We start from the raw sequence: 23,585 nt of genomic DNA on the forward strand, positions 1-23,585 counted from the left end.
GAGCCTCTGAGGCTTGAGCGCAGTGCCCACTCTCCAGGACAAGAAATTACTTTTCTTTTTAGCCCCGCAAGTAGTAGGAATCTAGCGACGGCAATGTCGGTCCATTTGTCTTTCCATCACTTTGGTCCCAAACAACATATCTTTAATACTACTGGCTGGATTGCCATAGCATTTCCTGTGCACTTTCATGCTCCCTGGACAATGACCCCAACTTTTTTGTTAGCCCATATGGAGCCATGATTTGGACAAAGTTTCCTCTTGCACACAAGATATCTCTAAATCTATTGGAGGGATTGCCATGACACTTCCTGAGTGCATTCATGTTCCCCAACCATTTGTGACCCATGGCTCCAAGGATGGAATGTCAGCTCATTCAAACCATTTTGGTCTGGTTTGGGCAGCATGGCCTTTTAAGACTCTTGTCTTTTAAAGAAGCTAAATTCCTTTACAAATTTTACAGAATTTTCCAGAAGTTAGAAGTAAGGAATTTTAAAGCATTTTGAAAATTTTGTGGAAAAGGAAAATAATCTTCTGACATTCTCCCACTCTGTGCTGTCTCTCTTCATTAGAGTTTTAACAGCTGAACTGCCCAGAGAGACTAGACTAGACAGAGTGTAAAAATGGAAATGGAAAGTGTGCTTTTGTGATTCCCTGAAATAAGAAGAAGAAGAGAAAAAAAATGCTCCCTGGAGATTGTCCAGTGGGAGTAAGCAGGGTTATGCAGCTGGATGTATGAAGTGGAATCTCGAGTACTTGTGGAATAGCAACTTTTGATCCTCTGTAAAAAGAAACTTAACATTCCATCCTTGTAACTACTTCAACCCTATTATACTTAATTGACAAGAGTTCCCCAGGGGTCTATACTAGACCCTCTAATTTTACCCCTCTACTACACTCAATGTCTTCTCCAAAAATAGCAGATCTACAAGCTCAAAACGCATTGCAATGCAATGCAATTTTCACAAAAAGTCCCCAGAATAGGGACGCTAGGATTCAAGTGGACTAATTGCCAGGATAACCCACTCATAGAGGCAGCATTGGAGGTGGAGTCGGAGGGGAGAAGGACAAACTTGAGTGGCTGTGGGTTTTTGGAGGCTATTTTAAGGTTTATAATCTAAATAACAGCATGTCGTCTACATGTGACATTTACTTGATGTGCCGACTGCCGACACACTAACAATGTGAATTTTTGGGCTGGAGAATCCAGACAGTGTAGGACACATTTGAACAAGACTTACTTGAGTGGAAGATGCAGTAAGATATCTCAAAATCACCCAGGTGGGGACTGGCCATGCTTGAAGTATCAGACCAAGGCATGAATGTAGTAGATCAGATGCTGTAAAAAGACTACCTTGTAACCCAGAAGAAAGAGCAAAGGAATAAAAATAATGACACCATGTCTCACATAAACTACTACATCATACCATATGGCGCTCACCCCAGCCTATGAAAGGATTTATAGTACTCATAAACAAGCCATAGTCTACTATGTGAAGATATTGAGATAAAACACTGTCAGTCCAGAAACAGGCAAACAGGCACTGAAAATATTGGTAAGAAATACCACACTTACTGTACCATCGGCTAGTTAGATGCTTTGATTCTCGCATGACCAACAGTCTCAAGAGACAATCAGAGCTATGATAAATATGTATTCACTTAATTCCCATTATTATTGGCACTTTTTTATTCACAGATAAGATTTACAGACATTCACATGATTTCAAAGTTGGCTCAACAAAGCTTTCATGGAAATCCATGACCAAGAAAAGTGTGTATCTACAGTAGTGTACCTACATTATTACAATATGGCAAAACATTTGCAAAGACAGTATATATGCAATATTGTCAGTTGCATTGATTTGAGATCCTCTCCGTTTCCATAGTACCAGAGGGAACTCGTTCAAAAGGCATTACGGTCAGCAGCAGCTTTCACCACTTAAGTGGTCAGATGGGTGTGGGCCGTGTGCATTTTCAGAACACGTTTATTTTAATGATCAATCAATCGATTTTTTTTTACATTAAAACACTTATATAAATTTTATATTATCAATGAAATCTTCGTGTTTTGTCTATTACTTGGGGGCCTACTTGCAATATCGTCACGGCCCACCTATGGACCCTAGCCCACAGGGTGGGGATCGCTGATCTATCATATTGCACTAACATTTGTGCACCGTCACAGTTACAGTATGTTCCTAGGTAAACCGCTCACCATGGCAACGTTTACGACGAGGGACTTCCAGGAAATGGTTACCACTTGTGTTTCTCTCTGTGGCCTCTCTGTTTAGACTTGGGCTCGGAGCCGAGCTCAGGGTCCTCTGTAGCCCACAGCCCACCAGTGCGACTGAGCACACTGGGTCCCAGTGCGGCCAGAGACTCCTTTGAGGTTCTGTTGTGCAGGGTGGAGAACAAAACCCCTGGAGAGAGACTGAGACCAGGGGATGAGGTCCGGTTCATCTCTGTGCTATATCCAGGACTGGCAAATTACAAGGGGTGAGAGGGAACACACATGATCTCTCAAAACCACCTTACGTAACATTACTGTGTTAGCCAGTATAGCCTACCCTAGGTGACATTCAAACACATTTCTCTTTAACATTCTACTGTACACGTTGGTCAGAGTGTACTGTATACCAGAATTTGTGGTGAAATGCACTCACAGAAGTGCCAAATGTCGTATCACCCACACTTAAGATTGTTCACGCAAAAACAAAATGTTTGTTTTGTTTCCCCCCCAAAATACAATCATTTTGAGCTAAACACCTTCATAGTTCATTTGATTATTGTCATTAATATCATTCACATAAGGCACTACAATGCAGCCCTGCAAAAAGGCCCACACCAAATATCTTTGATGTATGAAATGGCTTTCCAGTTTGAACAAAACAAATCTTCCTCCAGACACCAGCTGGAATGATCATGATAATAAATACAACTGCAGATACACAATCATGATACTATGCATAGTATGTCATATGTTCAGTTTTTGTCCCATTTATGATTGTAGCATTTCGATCTCAGTGCAAATAATGTTGACTGCTGAAAGGCCTGCTCAGCATTAGGTCCCCACAACCTTTAGTATGATCTGAGGACTATAAGCCCAAATACGAACTCTCACTGCATTCTGCTGAGATCCACATCTGTGCCACAGATGCATCAGATCTAGCACTTGGATGTGTGACAGGTGTTGTGAGTGACCGATTAAGACTTCTGGGTGACTTTTAGAGAGAAGGCACAAAGCTCCATTTGCGTGCTCCATTTGCGTGCTCCATTTGCGTGCGCCATGGCTGCGGGCTTGTCTCCGGGTAGCATAGACTACCTGGGGGCTGGCAGGCATTCTCCCAGGTGTATCCTGAGCACGCCCTGACTGTGCAGCCTCAACAAGTGGTCAAATTCAGCAGGCATGGCATGGATTGTCTTCTTATGACGCCTGTCATCATAGTAGTGTTCGGTGAGGGGATAGTGTCCATGTGGGTGCTGGTTGAATGGCCAAAATCCATACAAATGTACATTGGCACAGACCTCCAGTGCCAAACTAGCCATGATTATGCCAGTGCTCAGCCGTATTGCCTTCAGACCTTGGGACTGCCAGAAGCGGGCCAGATTCTGGAGGTACTCTGGGTTGAAGAAGACGGGGCGGGTGGGGCTTTCAAAGTCTTGGATTGTATACAGGGCCCGTAAGGACACAGGTGTATTATGACCATAAGAGAAGGCAGGCAGGACCATCAGCGAGTCACCGTACCTGCGCAGACTCTCCACAAACGGACGGCGTCGCTCCAGCAGACCTCCAAACCTGACAAATGTACAGGAAAGCGAGATGTTAGACGTAACTCAAGACTGCTGGGTTGGCATCTGGTCCCACACATTGATACACTTACTTCTCTAGAAGGATGCTTGGGTTTGCCGTCACAAGGTTGGTCTTGTTGCCCACATGTTTCTCATAGCCATTTTCCAAAGGAGGAAGGTTGCATCTAAAAGAGAGAAAGGAGCCAAGATGTCAAATCGCCATGATGTAATATCACCATATGTACATTTGACAGAGGGGGGTCGAATGAATGCTATTCTTTTGCTGTATTGACATTGAGCTGTGAAATCATGTATGGAACCCCACCTGATAACAAACTGAGCAGAATCTATCCTCTCTCCACAAGTGCTGTTGGCCAGGATTCCTCCATTCCCAACAACAGCGCATGTGTCCCAAGTTTTATTTGTAAAGGGTTGCTCCTGAAATCAAGACCAACAGCAACTGTTAAATATATATGTTACACACAGGCACGCACGCACGCACGCACGCACGCACGCACGCACGCACGCACGCACGCACGCACGCACGCACGCACGCACGCACGCACGCACGCACGCACGCGCACACACACACACACACACACACACACACACACACAGATGAACAGATATGGCCTGTTATGTGTGATGGAGGAGGAAGGTCAAGCCTTGGCCTGGGAATGATGTCTATGATAACAACTTTATATCCTAACTAAACATCCAGAGGTCCTAGTCCCAATAGTCATTGCATAAGTATGGTGTAGAATGTGTTATAGGCCTATTGTGTTTTACGGTAAGCAATGGTTGAGTAAGTTACGCAGAGAATAGGAATTTCTAAGATGCAGCTACTGAGGGGTATAGCTCAATGGTTGAGCATTTGACTGCAGATGTCAAAGAGGTCAAATCTTGGTGCTCCCTGACCATTTAATCCATTAAGACCTGAGGCTGATTCTAATAATGCCTTCTAAATCCTAACAGTTTTCTGAAAAACTTATGTTGCTAAATCAGTGGTGCTCAAACTTTTTCATGTCAAGGACCCCCAAAATGATATGTATTTGGCCGCGGACCACCCATCTTAAATTATTTTGTTCCAGGGACCCCCAGAAGCAAAGATTTGAGTGAAAAATGTTTGCTATAATATATATTCAAAAAACATTAAAAATAATATATATAGCAGAACTACAAGCTCATAGAGCATGCTGCTATTTCTGAATAGCCAAAGTATAAAATAATGGTTAAAGTGGTTAAAATCTAAAATTACACAGATGCTTTCCCGGTTTTAATGGGTTAAAAGGGAATTAATTTAATATTATTGAATATCTATTCAGTAATGTGTTTTTTATAAAAGCTAAAATGGTGTTTTAAAGATGCTAGTGGCTCCTGAACCTGCCGTATCATAACCGGCATGGTTTGGTGTGGTGTTGTGGTCAAGATAGGGATCTGGGAGGGTGGTTAATTAATGAGATTGTGTGACCACAAACGTCTGGATTCAGAACTTGTAGCAACTGGTCACCTGTACCAGTACCAGTATCAGAAGACATGGCATTAACAGATTGTACTTTATAGCTGGGAGGGAATTTGTCCGAAATCATCAACATCGTGCACTTGTTGACTACTTTTTGATTTTTGGCATGGTGTTAGGTATGGGAATAAGGTTTTCAAAAACCATCGCAAGCAAGTTGGGATCGCCCCCTAGTGGTCTGTTTGCAATGAATCCAATATTAGATAGGTATGGTTGAAACCCCAAATAATTGATGGAAGAGATTTTTCAATGGATTCTGTTACTATTGGGTATGCTAAATAACACACCAAAAAAATAGGAAGATCGAACTTCTAGAAACGCATAATTTTCAAGTTGGCGTCCACGATGGCTGGCGGGAGCTTAACATGCTTATAAGCGGGGAGGGAATATGTAAAAAATCATAGCAATTGTGCACTTGGTGACTACTTTTTTATTTTTGGCATGGTGGTATGGGCATAAGGTTTTCAAAAACCATCGCAAGCAAGTTGGGATCGCCCCCTAGTGGTTTGTTTGCAATGAATCCAATATTAGATAGGTTAGTATATGGTTGAAACCCCAAATAATTTATAGAAGGTATTTTCAATGGATTCTGTTCTATTGGGTATGCTAAATAACATACAAAAAATCTAGGAAAATCTAACTTCTGGAAAGGCATCGTTTTCAAGATGGCACATATTCCCTCCCAGTTTATAGGCATTTTAAGCTCCCGCCAGCTACGTACCATGTATCTTTGTATCTTCATGTCGCTGGCTTCCATTGAAAATGAATGGTAGCATGTATCTTTGTATCTGCCCGTGTGAACGCAGCTTTAGTGTGCAGCCTTTTCTTCACTTATAGAAGTATTTACCAAGGTCAGCAGCACCTTATCAATACTGGTGTGCGGCCTTCTCCTGTTTGTTTGAGTCCATATTTATAACATAATGCAATGTGTTTTATCAGTGACCTTTTGAGTGGTGCATATCAGATAAGACACTGTATACATTTATAGGCTCATTTAAAAGTTGAAACGGCATTGAAAGAGGATCAACATTTTGTAACTGAAAATTGTTGTTGTTAAAGCAAGGACCTTATTGTAAAGTAGTCTGGCATGTCTAACAAAATCATGCAGTTTTAACATAATTCAGCACTATGTGTTTCAAGTTTCAATTCAATTGTACAATGTGTGTGTGGCCCTTCACTCACTTTATTGAAGTCAGTATGGCCCTCTGGAAATAAATGCTGCCCACCCCTGCTCCATGGCATCACCTCCAAAGCCCTTAATAAACTCCAATATGTTCAAAACTCGCCTGCTCACCAGTACCCACTCCAGAGACCATAACACAACAGTCCTCCACGACCTCCACTGGCTAACTGTCAAACAAAGAATCCACTTTAAAATACTGCTCACCACCTGTAAGGCACTCCACAACCTGGCTCCCCCTACCTCTCTGACCTCCTCAAGCCGCATGCTCCGTCCCGTTCCCTCAGGTCCAGTGATGCTGGCCTCGTGGAGGTCCCCAAGACCAGTCTCTGAACCTGGGCGACAGGGCTTTCTCTGTGGCTGCCCCTCCCTCTGGAATGCACTCCCCAAACATATCAGAGATGCCCCCTCCCTCCCTACTTTCAAAACCGCCCTTAAAACCCAAATGTTCAGAATTGCCTTTCCGAGTTGACTTTGATTTCAACTCTTGTTTTTTAGTGTTTATTGCTTTTAATTATTTTCCTAAAAACTTTTTTTCCCCTTTTTTCCTCTCCCCCTGGCCCCCACACACGTAAAATGACTTTGAGTTCTTAGAAAAGCGCTATATAAATTCCAGGTATTATTTTGTTTTTGGTTTTGTTTTTTAGAAAGGTTTAATGGAGTTTATTTTAAAGATGGTGGTTAACAAGGGGTGATTAAATAATGAGATTGAGTGACACTGAGGACACTAGCTGGAGCACTCATCCAATGTCATTTTGACAATGCATGCACCTCGTAACACCTCAAAGGCATAAAAAGAAAAATGCAGACCTCTCAAAACAAACTGGTCAGGTTACTACTAGGCCTTACACCCAGAACTCACCTAACCCGCTATGCTAGGGTGGGATGGCTCAGGGTAGAGGACAGAGTAAAGCAACTTGCAATGGTCCTGGTCTTCAAGATACGTGAGAAAACAAGGATACCCATTTACCTGTTGGACTACTTCAATAGCGTAAAAGACACACAGAAGGAGCCCCACTGATCTCACTGAACCCAGCTTCCGCACAAAAATGGGGTTAAATTTGCTCTACTGCTATGTCGCCAGAATGTCATAAAAAAGTGTGACTATTTACCCTCCTTCAAAACCGCTCTAAAAGAGCACCTGGAATTGAATACACAGGACCTCAATGGAAACAAGCCCTGGGCTCATTGGGTTATCCTTTTAGCATTCTTTTGTATAAATCTATGCCACGTTTTTTGCAAACTGTTAATAAAGTATTCAATCAATCAATAATTAAAAAAAATACATACTCCCACATTCAGGCCTTGTAGCAACATTACCAGTTCAGTACCAGTTCTGGACCCTGACCGTTACAATGGTGTGACTAAAATCTGTACTACTATTCTGGAATTATAAATTCAGCGTATAGTGATAGTTCATGTAGGCACCGAAGGCAGGAGGTTTACATATAGCTCACTCCCCGGACCCCCCCCCCCCCCATTCATTCTCTAACAAGTCAATTAATACATATACCTACAAATCAGTCTGTCTCTCCACGTTCAACTTCTCTTCATTCTCATTCGCTCCAAGCTAACTCACACACGCCCTCATACCCACAGTGCATCTCAGGCGGTTCATTTAAGCAGTCTCTGTTCACTGTTCATTCTACGTGCTTCGCTGTCTCAGCTGGTTGTACAGCTGTCAGTTTTCAAATTCCCTCAACCTCCCCGGCCTCCTCCCTGTGGCATTTGGTTCATATTGTTCATAGGATGATTCTGTGGATTGTACTGTGGTTCTATGGATTGTACTATAATATGTGGTAGTTTAAGTAGGTTTGTGATCTCAGTTTCTGTGTCATGCTTGCGCAGGTGATCTGTAATATCACATGAGCAGAGTCACACCGCCAAGGTGAGGTGTCTCAGCAAGTTGTTGTGCTGAGTTTTAAGCAAATAAATGATGACACACCCAAAATAAATTGTGGTGTTACATATTCCTCTGTCCTGCTGTTCCCTTTCCTTATTCAATTTTCTTTCGTTTCATGTGTTTGCTGGGATTAGACTCCCTCGTCCACAGCTCTGTCTGCTAGATATAAACATTGTAAATAAGATAATATGTGTTTTTCCTCCTTTAGAAGGGGGTATGTATGCCTCAGTGGTAGAGCATTTGACTGCTGATCAGGAGGTTCCCAGTTCAAATCTGGATGGCCCCTGACCTTTACAGTGGCGAGCTTTCAATATTTAGGTCAGGAATGTGGTCTTTATAAAGTCAAAATAGAGTTAATGTAAAAGACGAGAGGCCCGTTCGGGACACTACGCGTCCCTCACACCTACGTCGCACCGGATCCGACCAATATGCCCATATATGGAGATCTCTGTATCTGTCAACCCTTGTCCCGTTTATTGCCCATATATGGAGATCGCTGATGTGACAAGAGACATACTTAAGAAACAGCAAATTAAATTTGGATTGTTGAGCAATATATTGCTGAGCATACAGTAACTTCTAAAGCTTTATCCTAATGTCCGTTCTACCTGACATTTCCTTCTGGTATACAGATAATGATTTGTGTTTTTCCAGCAACTCCTGTTATAATACTGTTGTATTGGATTTTTCAATATGTTGAAACACCTTGACCTAATCCTATATCCTATTTATCATTATTATTTAGTCGGAAACTAACTGGAAGTGGATGGCACATCTTTGGAAGTAGTTATACATACTTTACAACTAGATACCAAACCTTATTGTAGTGTAGTGTATCCTAAGAGAAAGTTGTTAAGAGCCATTGGTGTTCGTGATATCAGAGTGTAGAGCCTGGTCTGGAAATGGCGTCTATCTGTGACTCAGCTGTGTCTCCATGCCAGGAATTTTTGGATTCAGGTTACATGAGACAGTGCTCTCAGGTGCTCTTAAAATAAAGTATACAATATATCTATACAATATACACAGTATAGGCTGCAGTACAGTACAACAATACACAGTATACAATATACTATCCTAATCACTGTATTTGACACTGTGATTCTGATACTGTGACAATATTTGATAGTATTTATTGTTATTGTAATCATTTGGTTTTGTAAAGGACTTCAGATGTAAATTCGCTTATTTTGCGAAATCGTGGTATTCTTTACGGATAACTAATGTATGTGTGTAGTGAACTAACACCACCCATATTCAATTCACATACAGTAAGAACAGCAGTGGTAAACAAACTCTTGTTCCAATCCTTTCTCATGTCCCAAATCCTCAAAACAAAACAAGAGAAGTTCAGTGGTAGAGCACTGACTGCAGCTCAAAGGGTCCCGTGCTCAACCTTTTCACTTTGCAACTGGTGCCTACCGGGAAGAATAAACTGGTATTCATTGTAAAAATAATCCCTGTAAGCTTATAGATTTGTTATAAATGTAATGTGCACAGATATTAGAGACTAGAGACATTTTCAACAAGGAGTTTAAAGTTTACAAACACGCACGCGCACGCACACACACACACACACACACACACACACACACACACACACACACACACACACACACACGTGTGTGTGTGTGTGTGTGTGTGTGTGTGTGTGTGTGTGTGTGTGTGTGTGTGTGTGTGTGTGTGTGTGTGTGTGTGTGTGTGTGTGTGTCTGTGTGTGTGTGTGTGTGTGTGTGTGTGTGTGTGTGTGTGTGTGTGTGTGTGTGTGTGTGTGTGTGTGTGTTGCAGAACGTCACCCTGGGAATAATGTCTTTGGTACAGCTGAGGTCCCCATGGTTGCCTTTCAGGAAAAAGTTAAGCAAAAATAACTCTGCCATGTGTAGCAGTGAGAGGGGGAATAGCTCAGTGGTAGAGCATTTGACTGCAGATGAAGTAGTCCCTACTTTAAATCTGGATGACGTCTGTGTTTACGTCAGGATTTTTTACTTTTCTCCAAAACTGCACAGAGCTGGCTGACAATTTCAATGACGATGTCTGGGTTCAGTGGGTTGTGAGCTGAACAGAATTTAAAATTTCTATGCAAGGCCACAATGCACACGCCATTCACGTTTCTGTATGACAGAATGGAAAGCATTCTAAAAAATAAGAATATACAGTATGGGGACCCTGCTTTATCTCTCTATCAGCTAAGGGGTCCTTGACCTGAAAAATGTTGAAGACCCTTGATCTACATAAAAGCGAAAATACGTCATCCAGGCGCAAAAACCTATCCATATATCCATCACTTTTTTGAGTTCTTGTTTCAACTCAAAACAAAACAAAACAAAACACGGCAATGGCGGCAGCAGGAGAAGAACAAGCTGAGTCTGATCAGCAGCTGAATCAGCCTGACAAACCTCAAAGAACACCCAATGGCCTTATCTGAAGTACATGTTATGAAAAACACACACACAGACATAAAATAACTTTTTCAAATGCTTACTGTTTTTACTGAAGACAAACTACATCGCTTACAAAGTTCTATGAATTCATTGTGAAAACATTACAGCAATGCATTGAGCAATTACTTTTACTCAAGTACTGGGGTTGAGTACTTCGTCCACCACTGCGGATATAGTGCATAGAAAAAGAGTCTCCATCCTAAAAGGTTCCTATCTGGCCTGTTCACTCTGATCCAGTAAGGCTACTTCTCTGCGCTGAAAATGTTTCAAACTTGAAACAATGTTACAAATGAAATAACTTAACTCTGAGAGTGTAATATTGTACCCTTACAGGTCCATTTGTTTTACTTTGAGCTGAAAGAACCCTCCAGATTTTTGCTGTGCAGTAAAGTGAAAAACGAACCCACCCACCTTTGTGAACGTGTTGAAGATCTCTGGAGTCACCTTGAGGGATCTTTTTTTCTCACCGTCATACACAAGCTTGGATCCCAACGGAGTATTGGACTTGGTGACGATAGCCTTGGTGAGTCCGTGGCACCTGCTGTTCAGCTGAGATCTAGAGAGCAACAAACCCTTGGTTAACGACTTAAACCCTATATCAGGGGTCTTCAACAGGGGGTCCGGGACCCCTGGGGGGTCCTCAGAGTTACTACAGGTGGGCTGCCAAATCTTTGTGTGATAGGAATGTTGGATTAACCACTTAACCCTAGCATCCCTATTCTGAGGGGAACGTTAATCGAAAATAGCAGATCTACAATAGCAGATCTCACAAGATCTCTCTGAGTCTCTCGCGGATGACTGAACTTATCACCCTATCTCGAGGCCAGCCACCCATCTGAGAAAACTAAATTCGGCCGCTTGAATCCGCGATCTTATTCTTTCGGTCATGACCCACACTTCATGACCATAGGTGAGAGTAGGAACGAAGATTGCTCTGTATATCGAGAGCTTTGCCTTCTGGCTCAGCTTTTTTCGTCACAACAGTGCATTACAGCGACTGCAATACCGCTCCTGCTGGTCCAATTCTCCGGCTGATCTCCTGCTCTGTCCTCCCCTCACTTGTGAACAAGACCCCTTTAACTCCTTCAACTGGGGCAAATTCTCGTTCCCTACCCGGAGTGCACAAGCCATCGGTTTCCTGCTGAGAACCATGGCCTCAGATTTGGAGATGATCCTCATCCCAGCAACCGCACACTCGACCGTGAACCGATCCAGTGAGAGTTGAAGGTCTCGGACCGATGGTGCCATCAGGACCACATCATCCGCAAAAAGCAGTGAAGCAACCCTTAGCTCCCCGAACCGTATACCCTCTCCTCCACGACAGCGTTCACAAGGCTTTGCTGCAACGTGACGCATTGTGAGCATGTAGATCTGCTATTTTCGCTGAATGTTTGCCTACTTTCACAGAATGTTCACCTATTATGACATGCCCAGAATAGGGCGCTATAGGGTTCATGTGGGTAAAGTAAACTGGTACAAAACGAAAAACATTAAATAGGGGAATCAAACAAAAGCAACTGTCACAAGATCTCTCTGAGTCTCTCACGGATGACTGAACTTATCACCCTATCTCGAGGCCGGCCACCCGTTTGAGAAAACTAAATTCGGCCGCTTGAATCCGCGATCTTATTCTTTCGGTCATGACCCACACTTCATGACCATAGGTGAGAGTAGGAACGAAGATTGCTCTGTATATCGAGAGCCTATGAATTAAATACCAAGGCCCTCATTGGAAACAAGTCCGCAAGGACTTTTATGAATGGACCTGTTAGACAAAGTATTTGCGAACGCGGGAGGAGGCGCGGCGAAGCCGCGCCTCCGACCAAGTGGAGCTTACTATGTAACCCTGCTCGGGTTGTGTCTCCGTCTGTGTCTCCGTCTGTGTCTCCGTGTGCGCTGCCTGTGTGCAGCTCCTCTGAGATAAGTAAATGTCCAATTTAGACGTACCATACATCAAATGAAAGGTCTTTGAAAACTGAACACACCTGTCAAGGTTGCGTTTAAGCCCGCCCCTTCCCCCGGAAGCCACGCCCCGGAGAAGGCTCCTAAAAACTCCCCATTGAAACCCCATGTTAAATGAAAAGTGCCCGAATCGCTCCCAAACTTTTTCTACCCCCCCTAAGTGGGGGTCTACGAACAAATACATCGGGCTCGGATTTTGGCTCCGCCCCCCGGAAGTGGGTGAAACAGGCACTTCAAACACTTTGTTGAATTGTTCAAAAACATTCCAAGTTTTTTTTTGGTGAATTTGTATTTTTCGAAGATGCTCCTTTTAACGCAGATTTTTAAAAAAAAAAAAAAAAAAAAAATTATTGGTTACTTTTTTTTAAATATTTTTTTTCATTCTTTTTTTTCTTTTTTTGCGTTCGCTTACCGCGTTCGCGCGTCTTACTTGTTTAAATGTAACTGTGCTGTTTTACATTTTTTTGCCTAATAAAATATTCAATCAATCAATCAAAAAACTGTGTGTGAGACTGTTTGCATGCATGAATCGGTGTGTGTGTGTGTGTGTGTGTGTGTGTGTGTGTGTGTGTGTGTGTGTGTGTGTGTGTGTGTGTGTGTGTGTGTGTGTGTGTGTGTGTGTGTGTGTGTGTGTGTGTGTGTGTGTACACAGTGTCAAGAAAATCGGAACATGCGGAATTTGCGGTTGGGTGGCTTACTGCAGGAGCTATTGCATGCAAATGTGTGTGTGTGTGTGTGTGTGTGTGTGTGTGTGTGTGTGTGTGTGTGTGTGTGTGTGTGTGTGTGTGTGTGTGTGTGTGTGTGTGTGTGTGTGTGTGTGTGTGTGTGTGTGTACAAAGTGTCAAGAAAAACGGAATATGCGGAATTTGCGGTTGGGTGGCTTACTGCAGGAGCTACTGCATGCAAATGTGTGTGTGTGTGTGTGTGTGTGGGGGTGTTTCCAGTTCTACGCTTACTTCCATGTCGGTCTGTAGATGTTCCTCTTTTCTTTTTTTACAAACCCAATCAAGATGCTATATCTTGATGCTCTGAAACATTTGGAGGCTTTAAAATGTAAATGTTGTTTAGTCACCTGAACTTTTTGACATTGTCCTCCTGCTTCCTCCAGATCTGAGAGTAACGCTCTACTACTTTTTCAATGATGTCTCCCCTGTCACACACACACACACACACACACACACACACACACACACACACACACACACACACACACACACACACACACACACACACACACACACACACACACACACACACACACACGGCATACAAATTCACAGTCAGTGGTTTAAATTGGTATCACATATCAAATTATAGTGAAAGGATAACGTTCTTAAAATAATTCCAATGATGATGTTTGCTCTCACTTGCAGTCTTTACATGGTTCAGAGGGTTTGCCCCATGCAAACCCGTTGTGTCTCTGGGCATGATTAAAAGGGCCAGGAGGATTCACATTGCTGTGAAGGGAAACAGAAAAGATGAAAGGGACAATTATCTGAGTAAAATATGGAAAACAGAAAGGAAAGGCAAACGGATAGCTGTAACCTAATTGGCTCTGACTCAGCTCTGACGTTGACAGAGACGTTTCCCCATCCATTTTGGAGTTTCACATCCTTAATCCACAGTTTTCGGGTGATAATTAATTCAACACCTCGGATGCCTACCACAAACCAACAGGCATAGCCTACCACGGCCAATTTTTACATCTACTGTAATCTCTAATGAAAACCAACCAATGACAAACCGTTGGCCATTGTATATGAGGTAGTATTAACATGTATAGCCTATTGCCTAACTATAAGGCATTAGAACAACCATAGGCCTATGTAGGCCTAGCCTATAGCCTGCTTGTGAATGTTTGAGAGAGTTTGTGAATGTACCACTAGATACAGCATAACCAGAGTCTAAAGTTCTGTCCAAAGACATTTAAACAGGCTTGTTCTAGTTGACGGACAGGAAATACTGCAACATACTCATATACACCCATGCTCCAGACAGTGGTTAGGAGTTGCAGCCTACAGATTATGGTTGCAGCAAGTAGCGTCGTTTCCAACTAAACATCCTGTTCCTGTTCCTCTTGACATGACATTTTGTTGCTGTCAACAGGATAGTGTCAGATTGATCAGTGGTTCTCAACCTTTTCAGGCTGCGACCCCCCAAAATATTCATATTTGAACTGGGGACCCCCCACCCTAACAGCTTGGAATTGTAGGAGTTGAGGCATTACCCATTTTCCCGACCCACAAGTTGAGAACCACTGAGATAGATGACAAGCTAAATGGCCTGGCTATGCACGACTACAGGCAAAGATGCCCGCCAAATGTAAACGAAGACTCTGACAAGAACACAGGTGAAGATAGACGGGTATCAAGTGTGTGGTGGAGTGTCAGGGGCTGTTAGCACGAGTGTGAAGTGACGGTTCAAATTCCAATTAAACGCTAATTATCCGTTGTTGCTTTAACCCAATTAACTTTGAATAATTTGACTAGCCTATAACCGAATGTGTCTGATAGGCCTACAGACGAGTTTCGCTGTTAACTATAGGCCTAAAGCCTAAAATATAATGTCGCTAAATTACCTTTTGTAAACCAGTATAATTTCGCGGTCAACTATATTGTAAATAATAGATGAACTTTTAGCAGGTGGAGGATGATGTGGATGAACACTTCTGTCTCCCCTTTTCTTTTTTTTTAACATGAGGTAAACTAATCATATCACATGAATCTAAGATCTATGCATGCTATGAGTTGAAAACAAGACAGGATCTAATAAAGTCATGGCTTCCATGTGGATTTCACGTTGATGCCATCAACACTGTATTTTATAGGCTACACACACACACACACACACACACACACACTCACACGCAAGTGTGGCTTGGGCCCTCCAGACAGTGCCACACTGTAAAACACCTAGGTCATCAACATCATTTATTTGACGTCTATTCGGGGGTTTGTAATGTGGAAGAACTTGAAAACCTGTAGTTGAAAACCTGTAGTCCCTGCATGCCTGTTCCTTCCCCTTTACCAGGAGGACCATGAATTGTAGTTTTCCCCGCCCTGTTGCCCCAGGGATAGTGGTGGAAAAGGCACTCAAATATTTGACTTATGTAAAAGTATCAATATGGCAATGTAGAAATACTAAGTAAAAGTCCGGAATTCAAAATTTACTTGAGTATAAGTACAAAAGTATTGGTATCAAAATGTACTTTAAGTGCCAAAAGTAGAAAGCACTCATTATGCGGAATGTCCCATTTCACAGGTTTGTATAAACCTGTATAAAATGAATAAAAATCTTTTGAAAATAGCACATTTTATATAGGGCTATGTAGTATGCTTGTAATAATCCAAATCTACAAAGTAACTAGTAACTAAAGTTTTCAAATAATTGTAGTGGAGTAAAAAGTGCAACATTTGTCTCTGAGATGTAGTGGAGTAGAAGTGAAAGTAAAATTGAATATTGGAAACACTCCAGTAAAGTAAAAAATACCTGAAAATTGTACTTAAGTACTGTACTTGAGTAAATGTTCTTATAGTTACTTTACACCTCTACCCTGCCCTGCCATGCCATACCTGCCATACCAGGTTACATGGAAATCGGAGAGCGGTGGGGGTGGCGAGTCATTCTCACCTGAGACTCACCTGTCATTGAACACGTACCAGACGAGGAGGGACGATGTACCCAAGATGAGGAGGGTCAGCATCAAGGAGAACAGCAGCTTCAAGAGCATTGCCCTCATACCTCTCAGTCTACTTCCTCTGCCGTTTCAGCACTTTACCTAAGGCTGCTCAGCACTTGGTGTTTTACCTTTGTTTGTTATGTCTCTCCTGCTGTTCCCTACTTTTCTTTTCTTCCTTTCACCGCCTCCCCTCCGTGGCTCTTTCTCCCGGTTCACTCTTTCAACAGTGTGTTAATCTTTTTGCCTCAACACGCTCCCTTTGTTTTGTTTTTCTCTTCCTCTCACTGGCTCTCTCTCTCAATCTCTCTCTCTCAATCTCTCTTGCACCGATAAGAACAGCCTCCTCTCTGTTATCAGGCTATCATATCGTTGGTGTTGCTCAAGCAAACAAGTCCTCTTTCTTCTGTACACCACTAGTTTTCTTTTTCTCCCCTATGTATGTTTGTCCGTCCAGATCAACAGAGTTTGGAGTCCGTCCTTCTTTCTCTTACATCTGCATTTAATCCAATCGATGTGTCCCCTGTCCTCCCATCTTCTTTGCTCTGTCTCTCTCTATCCTTTCCCTCTCTCTCTCTCTCTCTCTCTCAGTTGTTCAGTCAGACTGAACAAGAGCAAGTACAGTCCTACTTTGCCCCGTTGTCCCAAAGCTAAAGCTGTTGCTCCCTTCTTCATTCTCCTCCCCCTAGCTCAGCCTCTACCCTCTCACCCCACCCTCTTTCAGCTATCCCCCGCCCACAGCTCAAGCCCCTCTCCCCTTTACACAAAAAGGAGCCAGTAACATGAGTGGTGCCCAGTACTAAATTAGACCATGGTCTGTCTCTTGACTTTAGCGTGTGTGTGTGTGTGTGTGTGTGTGTGTGTGTGTGTGTGTGTGTGTGTGTGTGTGTGTGTGTGTGTGTGCGTGCGCCAGAGAAGAGGAGGGGCGTGGAATATCCACCAATCCAGCTTCCTATCTCCCCAACCTGCTGCCCTACCTACACACACTCACACTCACACACACGCGTGCGCGCACACGCACACATACACACACACACACGCACGCACACACTGTGCACAGAGTTTTACAACGTTTCTTGGAATGAGACTTTCAAACGAACCTGTGCCAGCAGTGTCAGCTCATGGGTGCTAATAATAAAGGAGTTGTTTCTCACCCGTATAGGTGCGAGAGGGCTTTCAGGCTGAAAGCTGACCAAGTGGGGCCCCGGGAGGGGAAGTCTGTATGGACTCCACTGAGATAGAGACATGTTCATGACATGGCAGCTCTGCCGTCCAGATCACCAGGGAAACAACCCCAACACTTAGTGGAAATGTGAGGAAGCACAAAACAGAGGGAGAGAGAGAGAGAGAGAGAGAGAGAGAGAGAGAGAGAGAGAGAGAGAGAGAGAGAGAGAACAGAGTCAGACATGAGAGGAGAAGTGATACCCAGGGGAGACATAAGTCATCTATGGCTTGGCTTTTGTTTGGTTGCTTTTTTCCCCTACTGACTGTGTGATGAGAGGGGTAATAATTTGAGTCTTTGAGGTCATGTTCAAACATGTTTCAGAAATGTTATGTAAAAAAAAATGGTATTCCGCTGATACACACAGTAAACGATGAATGCTCACTAATCGATGCCACACCCAATTCCAGTGGACATTTTGGTTCCTCTCTGCTGCACTACAAGCATGGTTTGACGTGTTCTGTTTTGAATGGAAACTCCCAAATTAATATGACCGGAGCTCTGTTTACCAATGATTTCACCACTTGACTGTGTTGTGTTAAACACCCATCCCAACCCTACCCGCAAAACAATGAAACCCTTGGAGTTTGCAATGGACTTTTATGAGGCTGTTTAGTTATGACCACCTGATCTTATGATGAATATATAATATAATATAATTAACTTTATTTATATAGCACTTTTCAAAAACAGGTTTACAAAGTGCTTAACAATACAAATACAATACATACACAGGGAATATAAAGGCAATTCAATGATGTAAAATGTAAAAACAAAGGAACCATACAAAAATAATAAGACCAAAAATAAGAGTGAAAGCAGAGAAATAGCTATTCCTTCTAGCTAAAGGCCATTCTAAAGTAATGAGTTTTTATAAGGCTTTTAAAAATGGACACCGAAGTGGCCTGTCTAATTTGCAGGGGGAGTTGGTTCCACAGAAATGGAGCCCTAGCAGCGAATGCCCTGTCACCTTCCGTCACAAGGTTTGTCTGGGGGGGGACAAGTAAAAGTTTGTGTGCTGATCTAAGATTGCAGGTGGGTTTGTGGGGAGACAGGAGGTCAAAAATATAAATAGGAGCAAGTCCGTTCAGTGCTTTAAAAACAAACAATGACATTTTAAAATCTATTCTGAACGCCACTGGTAGCCTGTGCAGTGAAGCAAGAACAGGGGTGATGTGGTCATACCTCCTGGTTCTTGTAAGAACTCTAGCTGCTGTGTTCTGAATTAGTTGAAGGCGATTGATTGATTTTTTTGGGGAGTCCAGAAAAAAGTGAATTACAGTAGTCCAAGTGGTTAGTGACAAAGGCATGAATAATGGTTTGTGCGTCGCTAAATGAGATGAAAGATCTGATTTTTGAAATATTCCTAAATTGGAAAATGGCTGTTTTTGCAATGTTGGAAAAATGCTTTGTGAAGTTTAGGTCTGAGTCAAATAGGACTCCCAGGTTCCTTGCTTCATGGGTGCACTGTAACCCCTGTGTGTGTAATAACTGGGTTACCATGTCTCTACGGGTTTTTGGTCCAAACACAATAATTTCTGTTTTGTCATTGTTTAGCATAAGATAGTTATTTGACATCCAGGATTTTATGGCAGAAAGACAGGCAATCAAAGGGGAGACAAGAGAAACCGGAGAAGCTGTGGCAGGGTCTGATGGGTCTAAGGAAAAATAAATGTGTGTGTCGTCAGCATAAAAATGGAAGGAGACATTAAAATTGCGAATGACTAGGCCTAAAGGAAGAAGATAAATACAAAATAATAACGGACCAAGGATTGACCCTTGGGGGACGCCACAAGTGACATCTGCATGGCTAGAGGACGCATCGCCAACTGAGACCGTGAAGGTTCTGTCGCTCAGGTAGGACCTAAACCAGTCCAGTGCAGACCCAGTCACACCCACCCAGTTTTCTAGTCTGTCCAGTAGAATATTGTGGTCTATCGTGTCGAAAGCAGCGGAAAGGTCAAGTAACATCAACACAGTACAGGAGCCAGCATCTGTGTTCATCCTGAGGTCACTTAAAACTTTCAGAAGTGCAGTCTCTGTACTATGGTGTGTTCTAAAACCAGACTGAAACATTTCAAAGAGTGAGTTGTCGTTTAAAAAAGTTTAAAGTTGAGAATAAACCACTTTCTCTAGTGCTTTGGAGAGAAAGGGTAATTTCGAAATTGTTCAAATTGGAGATGTCAAGGTTTGATTTTTTCAACAGGGGTTTTACTACAGCTGACTTGAAGATAGAAGGAATAACACCGGAGGATAGTGATTTATTGAATATTGCTAAAATGTCTGGAGATAAAAAGAGGGAAGCCTCTTTTAAAAATATGGTGGGTAGAGCGTCTGCAGGGGTGGAAGAGGGTTTCATGCTATTAATAATGTTCAAAAGGTCAGGCTGGGAAACTAAATCGAAGGAATTTAAGTATTGGGATACCTCCCTGTGTGGTAGAATACACAAAGAAGGTACAATTTGGGTTCTAATGTTTGAGACCTTGTCTAAGAAGAAGGCCTGAAAGGCTTCACATCTCTCAGTGGATATAATTTCACTGGAGTCGGAGGGACGACGTGTAAGAGAATTAATGGTGCTAAAAAGAAGTTTGGGGTTATGGGGGTTCGAAGCAATTAGATGGGAGAAATATGTTGATTGTTCCTCTCTCATTGTGCTGTTTAATTCTTTTAAAAGTGTCTTCATGGCATTGTGATTAGAAAGATCTTTAGAAGCTTTCCATTTACGTTCTGCCTGTCTACATGCCCTTCTTATGGACCGGACTCTGTCATTTACCCAAGGAGGTTGTAATGTTGACAAGAGTGAGGGTTTAGATAGTTTAACCTTTAGATGAAGGTCTTGCATGCTGAAAGGTTTGTGAGTCACTATCACCAACCAACTTATTCCTAACTCCACACTCAAGTATGCCTTTCTCTGGGGAAGTAATCCATCCAGGTTTGTGGCCAATGGCCATCTCTCCTTTCCCCCCCTCTATTTTAACCAAAAATAATGACGGGCATGCTCCTAATAACATTACACTAATAGCGCTGCTAGAGATAGAGTTTATTAAGGAAATGAGAAAGCACTCGGACACCTCAGATTATTTAGTTGAATTGGCCAGTTAGGTAATGCTGGTTCCCTGAATGATGTGCCCATGGCTCTGGCGACTGCAGTGAGCAGCCGGACTCTCATGGGGAATGTATGCTACGGTATGTGTGTTTTACTGTCCTAGGGTACTGTACCATTTGGGGTTTTGCCTACTTTCACAAGTGAAACTTTAAATATTGTAACCTCACTAGTAAAAACAATCAACAAATGATCTGTTCACTAGTAAAAACTCAAATATTTTGTTTATTCAGAAATGGTAAGAGCTTATTATGGTGTGTTCATGTTTCATGTTCCATGTGGACATGGATTAGATATGAGTGGATGAGATAGAGGAGAATGGATAGTGAAGAGATGAAGGGATGAGAGGAAGAATTGATGCGGGGAAGAAGGGATGAGGTGAGGGGATGAAGGGGGAGATGTGAGTGGACAGTGAGGCCACCCCAGGGGCACAAGTTTAGGATGAAGGCTCTGGGGGAGGACCCACTTGGGTTGGGTTGTGTGTGTGGGATTCCAGTGAAGGACGCTGAAGAACCCAAATCAGGAACCTGAAGGTAAAGGATAGAGACAGAAATGGTTATGAACATACAACTCAATTCATTTCAAGCTGAAAGCTAGTAAAAACAATGGAGTGCCACTGTTTGGCTTCCATGATTCAGTAGGAAGTGGTGTGTAGACACTCCACAAAGATGCATCTCCTCTTCTCAGATTATGCAATGTAAACAAACTTTCATACATCCACTTTAAATGACATTGAATCATTCAGCTATGACTCCGGACACTGGCGTGAGTGGCGATGAACCGGTACTTACCTGCACTTATCCCATGTCAATCCCGTGTTTTCTGTGAGTAAAGGATATTTAACGGTTTATCAAGCTTTATCTCTGATCTTGGGCAATCCTTTATGAGTGGAGAGGGAGTAGAGAAAGCATAGTATTATACTGTAATTTTGGTGAAAGGACACATAAGAAGAACTCACCCCCTGAACATTAGGTCTGAGGCTGGGGTGGTAATACACTCATGCATGACCTGCAAGGAATCATGAGATACCAGAAGGAATGTGGAAAGAAATCTACAGCAGCTTGGAGTCACAGCAACAATCAATGTGGCTTTGGCAAGGTAATCAACATGCCACAACAATAGTAGTTTATCAGTGAAGAGACACAAGCGCACGAAGACCTCTGAGGCAGCCTGCTAAACGGAGTATCCAGAGACATCTCATCTAATTTCCTCTTGTCATTATGCTACTCCACAGCCTCCCACACAACAACAACTCATTAGCTTATTACAGAGACGGCATGTTCTGAAGATCCCATAAGCTGTGTAACAATGTTAAAGCCAAGAAGTCGTTTTTCAAGAGTGCATTCTCAATCATATAAAAATCTAATGGGTTCTGATATTGTCCACTACTAAGCCTGTGGGCCACTAGCAAGCCACCAACCTCCTGTACTCAGCTTACATGACACATGGAATTATTAGTCTAATTAGACAAACATTGTATAATTAATCTGGCATTCTGCCAGAAAACAACAAATCAGCACAGAGTTTTGGCTTGCATGTGCTTGTGTTTATTTTGTGAACAACAAGGACCCATGTGTTCCATTGTAAGTGGTCCTAGTCAGTGTTGTGTAAAGGGGTCCGACTGTTTTGATTTGCATATTTGTATAGGTGTGAGTAAGTGTTGCCAAACTTGTTTGAATAGGCTGACCCAGCCCAGATGCACTTGGCGGGTAGTCTGGAGTCGGAATATGCCTCGCAGTGGGGCTTTTAGCCTCGTGGAGGAAACTAAGGGAGGAAAGGGGAGTGGGGGGTGACAAGGGGGAGGGGGCATTTCCTTAAAGAGCCCATGTGACATCATCACAAGGCAGGGCTAGGCAGCCCCTGGACACACAGGGTAAATAGATGGAAACAAAAGCACTCATTGTCCCACAACACCACCCCATAAACCGTTCTACTCCCCTTCATCCATCCCTTCTTTATTGACCGACCTGCTGCTGCTTGACCTCGTCATGAACTGGGACTAACAGGTATTTAGGGGGCATCATGTAAGATGCACAATTTGACCCAGTCTTGCAATCACCTCTCAATTAGCTGGCTTTGCTAATAAGTACTTGTGACGTGTGGAGACGGTAGACCTATTATACTTTGTCCTACGACAAATAGTGAAAATAGTTGTATCGTATGTATTATGTATTACTGATGATTTGAGCACAATGGGACCACAATGGAAACAAGCCCCGGTGGCTTTTTGTGTTATCCTTTTAGCATAACCTTTGACTGTACTACCTGTACTATTAATAGTCATGTTAATAAAGTATTCAAGCAAGCAAGCCATCTGCAAACTCACAACGTGTTGCATTGCTGGTGGTGGTTATATTGGAAAATGTGCTACTATATGACATGCCCAAACTAGTGAGGCCAGGTTTAAGGTGGCTAACCACCTCAGTACAATTCAGGATTAAAAAAAATAAAATAATAATAATTCATTGTTTTGTCTTATTTAGTAGACTTACACTTCCTGCCAGTTAAAACAAACGATAATGCTTATTTGCTGATATGAGACCCATGCTTGGCACCTGATAAGAAGATGTACTGTCTGCAGGTTGTGCAGTCTGATGGATCCACCACGCTGGTCAAGTGCTGCTGAGCTGAAAGAAGCCAACCTGTCACCCACACACTACGTTGAACCCACCAGACAGGCCTCTTATCTCTCCCACTGACAGATGCAATGTGTCAGCCAAGTCAGCATGATCAACTTTTTGTTTGAGGCAGTGTTGTTTGTTTGATTTACCCCTCCAACGCTCTCCCCCTCTC

At 42.7% G+C, this 23,585-nt stretch overlaps 1 protein-coding gene across 1 annotated transcript; it reads right to left on the reverse strand.

Moving 5' to 3' along the window:
* Nucleotides 1-1,683: 1,683 nt before the first annotated feature.
* On the reverse strand, nucleotides 1,684-17,114 carry st8sia6 (ST8 alpha-N-acetyl-neuraminide alpha-2,8-sialyltransferase 6). The gene is made up of 7 exons (XM_080448504.1): nucleotides 16,433-17,114; nucleotides 14,159-14,248; nucleotides 13,864-13,941; nucleotides 11,241-11,385; nucleotides 4,115-4,227; nucleotides 3,882-3,974; nucleotides 1,684-3,796 (listed from the first exon to the last, which is right to left on the reverse strand). Exons 1-7 carry the CDS (start codon nucleotides 16,528-16,530, stop codon nucleotides 3,319-3,321), a joined length of 1,095 nt encoding a protein of 364 aa, XP_080304630.1. The 5' UTR covers nucleotides 16,531-17,114; the 3' UTR covers nucleotides 1,684-3,318.
* Between the last annotated feature and the right edge of the window lie 6,471 nt (nucleotides 17,115-23,585).

This window comes from Gymnoscopelus braueri (genome assembly GCF_963280865.1).
Source record: "Gymnoscopelus braueri genome assembly, chromosome: 13".
NCBI lineage: Eukaryota > Metazoa > Chordata > Actinopteri > Myctophiformes > Myctophidae > Gymnoscopelus > Gymnoscopelus braueri.

Excerpts from the sequence above, each read along its gene's own strand:
- st8sia6 (XM_080448504.1), bottom strand. The coding sequence starts at position 16,530 with ATGAGGGCAATGCTCTTGAAGCTGCTGTTCTCCTTGATGCTGACCCTC. Across the intron at positions 14,249-16,432 it reads TGGTACGTGTTCAATGACAG|CAATGTGAATCCTCCTGGCC; the intron begins GTGAGTCTCAGG and ends TTCCCTTCACAG. Across the intron at positions 3,797-3,881 it reads CCAAGCATCCTTCTAGAGAA|GTTTGGAGGTCTGCTGGAGC; the intron begins GTAAGTGTATCA and ends TACATTTGTCAG.